Source organism: Gaeumannomyces tritici (assembly GCF_000145635.1).
Source record: "Gaeumannomyces tritici R3-111a-1 unplaced genomic scaffold supercont2.1, whole genome shotgun sequence".
NCBI lineage: Eukaryota > Fungi > Ascomycota > Sordariomycetes > Magnaporthales > Magnaporthaceae > Gaeumannomyces > Gaeumannomyces tritici.
Genome location: NW_008804545.1, coordinates 1639463 through 1646962, shown reverse-complemented (window position 1 = coordinate 1646962; position 7500 = coordinate 1639463). Strand labels below are relative to the sequence as shown.

Genomic DNA, 7500 nt, shown 5'->3' with positions numbered 1-7500 from the left:
CCGTGGGGCATGTAGCGACTAGAGGCAGGGCGTGTTCAGCTGCTACCAAATAAGGCCTAGCTTACGTATTTTTCAAAATCAATCACAGGTCTAGTGCTGTAAAAATATGTTTATTTATGAATCTTTATGCGTTGCTATTGGTCGTGGCATCTCCGGCCCCTGCTTCGCCTCGGGAGCGACCTGCCCCACGGCGAAAACTTTTGCCTGACACCTCCGTAGGTCCATGGTCAGAGCAGCAGCAGAGAAGGGGCCAGGCGTCCGTTAGGCGTCAGGCAGCAGGGCAGGCGGCCATGGTCATGGATGGCATCGAGGATGACGGACGGGCAGAGGAGGAGAAGGGCTGTGTGTGTGGGCGGACACGACGCGCGCGCATCTCGCAAAACCGAATCCACCGACATGGTGCAGCGCATATCGTGTGTGTTGTGTTGTGCGGAACTTGTGCGTCGAGCTCCGCACTGCTGCTGGCAACTGGGATCAGCAGAAGCCTCCATTTCGAGACATAACAGACCAACTTTGGACCAGGGGACCGGCGGCCCAGTATCACCGCCAGCCGACCCGGCCGTCACAGCCAGCCAACCAGCCAGCCAGCAGGAGGGCGGCACCGCTCTGGTCTTTGCGTGGCCGTGTCGGGGGGTTGCAGAAATGGTGGCAGCAGGCTTGGACCCGCCCTCCCTTCATCCTTCAGCTGTGGCGACCTTGCATGCGAATGGCCCCTCACGTGCACACGCCTGGCCCGCCGGATTCGATTGGTGCGATCACCTCGATCACCGGGAGGCCGAGAATAAGGAGGACCGACTGACTTGATGAAGGTATAGTGCCACTCGCACTACTTGATTATTGCTAGGTACGTAGTACCACGTATGGGCGTGTGCACGCGCTTGGCTGCGTTGGTGGGAGGAGGGAAATCCTAGCGGAAAGGGGACGGTTCCATGGCCATCAAATGAATTGGATGGATGGGTGCGCGCAGCGGATACGGACGGCACGCGCGCACGCCAGGCTGAGACCGGACTGGTGCTGGGCTGGCCTCGCTCGGGCGGTCGCCTCCAGACAGAAGAGGATCAGGTCGGTTGCGGGGGTGGGAGGGCTCCGCGCCCGGCGCTTTCGCTGCGGCGGCATGCTGGCTGCGGTGCCTGCTGCTCCTGGCTGGGCCCTTTCGCTCGCTCGGAGCGAGCGGCTTTCCAAATTGGCCGCGCTGCTTATTGATTGCTGGCGCTGCGTCCATGTTATGTGGACCCCCCCTGGCGGCCTGACCTTGACACCCCCGCCTCGAGTACGGCCAAGATTGCTGGCGAGTGACGAGCCAGAAAAAGGAGGTGCTCCCGCCCCGGCCGCATCCAAAATAATACGTCTACCCCACTGTGCCTGCCCCACGCCACCTATCCGCAAGGAAAACGCCGTTCAGCACCTGCCTGGGCCAACCCAAAACCTGCCGAGCTTTTTTTTTTTTTTTTTCTTTTCGTCTTGCCAGTCACCACATCAAATCCGCTGCTCCACATCAAACGCTCTCTCGCGCCCCTCCTCCCCTTATTGCCTCGAAAGAACCTCCACACCTGGAGAGACTCCCAGACCGCAACGAGGCCAATGCCTTTGGCCCGGTCACAAACGCACACCTGGCAGGCAAAGCCTAGCCTAGGTTAACTCTGGGCTGCACATCGACGCCGTTGCTGCATGCAGCCATGCATGCATCCATCATGGATATGTACGAGTGAGGCATGGGTCGAGTTTTCGTTGATTCCAGGCGCCCTGCCCTGACTTGTGTCTCGTGTGTATTGGCCGCCCTCGCCATGCCCAGGTAGGCCAGACCCTTTTCCCATATCGTCGGCAACACGGCGGCATCAGCAGGCGCTGCGTCGGAGACAACATGGCAAGTCATCCCGAGCGGCGGCGGCCCATCATGTCCTGCGGCCTGGTCTCATTGCTACGGCCCTCGGCTGCCGACCGACTGACCGCGATAATCACGCATGGTGTGGGGTCCCGTTTTCCATGGAGGGCGGGACCAGGGGGTGGGGGGTCCGAAGGGGACCAGCTGGCAGGGCAGCTCGAGGGCAGGGCGTCTGAGACAGGGCTCTTGGTGGCCATCACCTCGCAGCCCAGAGCGACGCCTGGGGCTGCCTGGTGACAGGGGTGGACCGTCCGACAAACACATGCCGAAAAGGGAGCTGAGCGCGCTCTGTTTCGTACCATGGCTTGCATGGTACCCGTGGCTCTTGCCCGCCCATGGACGGACGCTGTGTTTCTCCTGCGAATAAGCCGGTCAAAGGTGGAGCTCGAACAGGCGGACAGGGTCCCATGGGGTCCGTCCCTCACTGTCTCTCTGCACGCTGCGCTCCCCACCCATCATCCCCTCGGCCCTTGTCCCTGTCATCTCCACCCGCACGCAACACCTTTTTTATCTTTTGTGTTTTTATTCTCCTTCCAGAACCACCCTCGGCAGGGGTCCGTCGCCAGTGGCGCAGAGAACGAGACCGGCGCCTACTAGGTACATCCAACACGGTAGTAGTTGCTGCGTTGCCCGCCTTAGGACCGTCGCACGCACGGGGCTGGCTGGCTGCTGGCCGCTGGCCAGACCAAGGCAGGGAGCAGGTGGGGAGTGGGCGAACCAGGGGCGTGAGTCCAAGGAGGACCGTCAGTCGTCATGGTGCACAGTTGTATCCCATCCCCCGGAACCGACACACAATGTACACACGACGCAACTCCGTACGGTACCTGGCCTGGCTGCGCGGGAGGACGGGGACCAAGTGTGTGTGTACTACACAGCACAATGTGTGTGTGTGTGTGTGTGTGTGTGTGTGTGCTCGCTTAGAAGCCCGCCAGCGAGCACCTGAGGAATCCGCCGCCACAGCCTCGCTCCCATGTCGGACAGGTAGCCGGCGGCTTCTGGCCCAAGGCGGGCTTATTTCCGGCTAGCGAGGCAACGGCTGGCATTCGCAGGCGGAATAATAGCAACCACCATCCAAGCGCTGTCACCCGTGTGGTGCACCGGGCGCCGTGAGCGATTAGGTTGGGGTTGTGACGGCGCACGCAGCCGCCTCTGATCAAGCGCCTCCTCCTCTCATGCATCCTCCGAGGCCATCCAACCCTACCGACCCAGCCGTACCCACGCAGCGAGGGACGTGGGTGCGGTGGCGTGGCAGCATGTTGAGTTGACCGCAACCCGGCCTTCTGCTGACTGGGCAGAACACCACGTCCATGCTGCGCGCCAGGGTCTTGCAGCCCCCTGCTGCCACCTACCCTTGGCTTGGTCAAGTCGCCGTGCGCCGCCCACGCTGGATAATATTGGCCGGCCCATCACACGCAGACCAGTTCCCATTTTTATTGCTTTCTTTTTTCCTTTTTGCCCTTCTTTCCGTCTTCTTTTTGCGCCGTCCCCATCCATCCACAACCTCTGCAACCCGGTCTGATCCACCACTTTTTCTGGGACAATCCACAAGCACCCCCAGCCTCACACTCCCCCATCTCCGAGCCTGCGGCCTGGGAAGGGAAAAAGAGACTTTCTATGGCTGGCACCCGGTCCCCCCATCCTTGCAATGTACCTTTTTCTCACCAGGCCCAAGGTGAAGTCAAGGCAAGGCATGCCATGGCATCCCTGCTGCCGCCATATGACGCAGCAGAAACAACTCCAACGCTATTATCGTTCCTTTGAGCCACACGCACCCACACGCTCAGGTTGACAAGACACATACATGCCAATCCGCCCCGTTTGATTTATTATTCCCTTGGTTCCAACATGCCGACCATGCCCATGTTGCTTCCCTACGTACTAGCCCGAAATTTTTCACGGGCCTCTCCACTTCCCCGTTTGCTTCCGCCCCTGGCACTTGAGCCTTGATATACCTTCCAGCTTCGCACCCCCTCCCGTCGTGCCCACCTCTGTTTTCTATATCATCCCACGCTCAACTTTACCACCATACCCAACACTACTCCCACCACCATAGTTGATAACCTGTTTGCAACCACCATAATCTCTCAACAACAACAACAACACCATTATCTCTCATCTTCATCTTCTATCACCACCTTTCAAGATGATGCCCATGACTTCGTACATGGGCCCAAACCTCGTTGGCGGCCATTCTCCCTTCAGGCATGACGCCTTCCTCGACGACATCTCAAGGCAAATCAGCATGTCTCAACAGACGAGGAGATATTCGCGCAGCTCCAACGGACAGCCTGCACACTCCCATAGCCACAGCCACAGCCACAGCCAACACGCCGGCAACGCGATGCGGGTAGTGAAGCCCTCTACCAGCGCAAACAACAGTCCGAGGTCGGCTCTCATGCAGGCTAGGAGGAGAACTATTGTCAACGATGGTCTGCTGGCGAGGAGGAATCAGCAACTACTGGAGCAGGCCCTGATTCCTAGTCCCGCGGTCGAGACGACATATGTCGACCCCACGAAGCGGGCAAGCCGCCCCGTCAGCTGGCACCCTTCGACCCAGATGGCACAGCTTCCGCAGCAGCAGTTTTACGCATACCAGCAGCCCCAGCAGACGTCGCCTCTGACGCAATATCCTTTCCCCTCGTACAGCGAGGTCGACATCTACACCCACTATCAGCCGCAGTTTCCCCCGACGCCCGCGGCTTTCTCTGGATACAGCTCCCCCACTGCCTTCTCGCCACTGTCGCTGCCCTACTCGACCTTCGACGCCCCCCAGTACACACTGAGGGACGAGTGGACCGCAGCCCCAGCCCGGCCATCCAAGGCGGCCGTCTCGCCCACATCCGACTGCCCGGAGCTGGATGAGCAGAGCACCAAGGCACCGTCGAGCACTCTGTCCGAGGCCGCGGCGCATTGGGCTGCCTTCACCCAGAACGGATTCGAGAAGGACGCGGCCTCGCCCCCTACTCCGCAGACGTACCCGGTGGCCCTTGCCCCCGAGCCCGTCATCTCGTCAGAGCATAGCGGCTCTTACGGCCAGCTCGAGGAGGAGGAGGAAGAGGAGGAGGGGGAGATTCTCATTGGCATGGGACTTTACGACCCGCCCGAGAAGCCCCTGACCGACTCGACCCTCGACGTCTACCACGCCTCTGTTTCCCAGCTCCTCGGCTCCTCCTACAACTGCCCCGAGCCCACGGGCAAGGGGCTGAAGCTCGAGGACGCATGGGAGCCCCCGGTGAAGGAGGACGATGACGATGAGGATGGCGACGAGGACGCCGAGGGTGAAGAGTCGGAGTAACTGGTGCATAAAAACCATCTCTTACCCGACGACCACACATCAGATGTTGCGGACCATCGTTTCCGCATCTGATGTGTGTACATCTTGGGAGCTCTGCTCTCACAACTCACTGTACATAAATCATGACATAAGCGTGCATGGCGCAGCCGGCGAGCCGCCAAGGAAAGGTTCTGGATTTAGCATGGGCGGCGAATACCTTTTTTTTTTTTCTTTTCTGCCTTTTCTTTTTCTTTTGGGACAACACTTTGGGATACGGGATTATATTGGCTGGCAACGGATTGGACGGATGAATGGCTCGGACTCGATACCCAAACAGCTGTTGGCAACAAAGGAGTTTTTGATTATATTTTATCCCTCAGGATGGCTTCATCGACGGCTGCAATGGTTGATATCATAATTTTATCGTGGGTGTCTGTCACAGTGAAACATACGCGGCACCAAAAACAACAAAAAATCATACTATGCGGTGGCTTGTTTGATGGAGGCTGCGATGGTCAGGAAGGAATGAAAAAAAAAAAAATGAAAAAAAAGGGGGTGAAAGAAAAAAAAAACTTGCGCATCTGACACCTCACGGCACAATCATGTGCGCGCACCGCCCATCATGGAAGATGCCAGGGCGGCAATAGAGTGGAGGAGGGACGGGTGGGGTGGCTCGACACACGAGCAGCGGCGAGGTCCTGAAAGGGGAAACAGAAGGGGGATGGGGGGGTGTGTATCGGCGATCCGGGTGATTTTTTCTTTTTTGTTATTGGATCCTCCCCGTTGAAGCACGGGCCAGCAACCCGCGATCTCTCCCGAATCTGAGATGGGAAGAGCAAGCGGGCCCCCTGGGCTGTGGGAAAGACAGTTGCCAAGGATGGGCGAAGGGGGGTGTGAGTGTGGGCGTGAACTGTGGATGTGGGGTGTTGTGGATCGGCTGGGGGTTTTTTGTGTGTGGTGATGAGAGAGAGGAACCTTCTCGTCGCCGCCCACACACCCCTCCCCTTCTCCAGAGCGGAACTCTTTCTGTCCTTCGTCGCTTCCTGCGCAGGGCCAGGACCCTAGGGGTTTTCTGGGTGGGCCTCTCCCCCCCCGCCGATGACCAGGGCATTTTTTGGAGGAATGGGCATTCGAGCCGGTTGGGGTGCAGAGCCGCGCGAGCGACCACCCACCCTTGCCAACAGCTAACCCCTGTCCATCCCGTTTCTTTTCTCTCCCTCTCTCTTTCGTTTTTTTTTCTCTCTCCCTTTCTCTTCGATGTGGGACCCGGGCTCCATCCATCCATGCCCGCCTGTGGGTTCCATCAACTGGAAGCGAAGGGTGGCTGGGTGGGGTTTTTGTTGTTCAATGGCCCGAGCTTTCGTTCACCCATTTCTTTTTTTGTCTTTCTTTCCTTTTCGCTTCCCTTTTCCTTTTTGCTTTTGCGGTTGGCCAAAGCCAAAACATGGAATGCCTTTTGGAAGGTCTTTCGTAGTGCATTGTAGGAGGTCCCCTGCCGGGCTGGCCTTCTCTCTCCCTTCTTTTCCATATCCCCTACCGCCTATTTTTCCGTTCGTTCAATGCTTTGAAGCGGGTCGGGCGGAAGGAGCCACTACGGTTGACGGTGACATGACACACACACACCTGCTTTTGCCTGGACGCCCCCTGCTCCCCGGGGCGCTTCCCATTTTTCCCTTTTGGCCCTCGACGCACACACCTTTCTCTCTCCATGCATAGCCCTCACACCCCTCTATCCGAACCCCCACCCCCCTCTCTCTCGTCTCCGCGTAATACATACATAACCCTTGACCTGCCCGCACGGCTTTGCCGTCGGGTGTCAGGGGAGCGTGAGGGAAACAGGAAAAAGAAAGCTCCATGGTGGCGACGACCTTTGGGCGTTGGCGCTGGGCGGGCTGGCTGGCGCGGGCGACCTTTTTTTTTTTTCTTCTTCTTTTCCTCATGCTTCCTTCACAAACAAGCTGCATCGCCTAAAAACAGAACAACCGATTCAAGGACCGCTGCGGCCCCCTCCGATGCACCACTGCAACCGCTCGCACCTGGGCGGAGGATGCGACGCTGAGTCGCCTGCCCACGCCCTTGTCCGTGTTTGTCGCCAACCGCTGGCTTGCTGCCCCCCCAGGCCTTGCTTGGTGTTGCGTCCCCCTCCCCCCAAGCAAGCAAAAGCAGGAGGGCGCGTGCGAGGCGACATCAGCAGGGTTACAGCGTCCCCATCCAAATTCATACCCATCAGCCCACCTTTTCGGTCCGGGGACACCGCCCGCCCGCTCTCGGTTGCTCTGCCCGCTTCCTGCTGCTTGTGATCCCTTATCTCTCTCTCGTTGGGTTCAAGACAAGGCCGCCCCCC

The 7500-nt window shown here is 58.8% G+C and overlaps 4 protein-coding genes across 4 annotated transcripts; 2 read left to right on the top strand and 2 right to left on the bottom strand.

Annotated features, from left to right (window-relative positions):
* Positions 1-290: 290 nt before the first annotated feature.
* GGTG_00514 (hypothetical protein) lies at positions 291-804 on the top strand (the record flags this gene model as incomplete). Its single annotated transcript, XM_009218263.1, has 2 exons — positions 291-344; positions 523-804. 2 exons carry the CDS (start codon positions 291-293, stop codon positions 802-804), a joined length of 336 nt encoding a protein of 111 aa, XP_009216527.1.
* Positions 805-907: 103 nt separating this feature from the next.
* On the bottom strand, positions 908-1222 carry GGTG_00513 (hypothetical protein; the record flags this gene model as incomplete). Its single annotated transcript, XM_009218262.1, has 1 exon — positions 908-1222. The coding sequence occupies one exon, from the start codon at positions 1220-1222 to the stop codon at positions 908-910; it is 315 nt and encodes a 104-aa protein (XP_009216526.1).
* Positions 1223-3216: 1994 nt separating this feature from the next.
* GGTG_00512 (hypothetical protein) lies at positions 3217-6078 on the top strand. The gene has a single exon (XM_009218261.1). The coding sequence runs from the start codon at positions 4026-4028 to the stop codon at positions 5175-5177; it is 1152 nt and encodes a 383-aa protein (XP_009216525.1). The 5' UTR covers positions 3217-4025; the 3' UTR covers positions 5178-6078.
* A 239-nt stretch (positions 6079-6317) lies between these two features.
* Positions 6318-7459, bottom strand: GGTG_00511 (hypothetical protein). The gene is made up of 2 exons (XM_009218260.1): positions 6776-7459; positions 6318-6696 (listed from the first exon to the last, which is right to left on the bottom strand). Exons 1-2 carry the CDS (start codon positions 7118-7120, stop codon positions 6460-6462), a joined length of 582 nt encoding a protein of 193 aa, XP_009216524.1. The 5' UTR covers positions 7121-7459; the 3' UTR covers positions 6318-6459.
* Positions 7460-7500: the final 41 nt, after the last annotated feature.

Bases quoted from the DNA above. Each gene is read 5' to 3' on its own strand.
- GGTG_00511 (XM_009218260.1), bottom strand. From the start codon at position 7,120: ATGCAGCTTGTTTGTGAAGGAAGCATGAGGAAAAGAAGAAGAAAAAAA. The intron at 6,697-6,775 runs GTGTGTGTCATG...ACGGAAAAATAG, and splicing joins GTCCAGGCAAAAGCAGGTGT to GCGGTAGGGGATATGGAAAA.
- GGTG_00512 (XM_009218261.1), top strand. From the start codon at position 4,026: ATGATGCCCATGACTTCGTACATGGGCCCAAACCTCGTTGGCGGCCAT.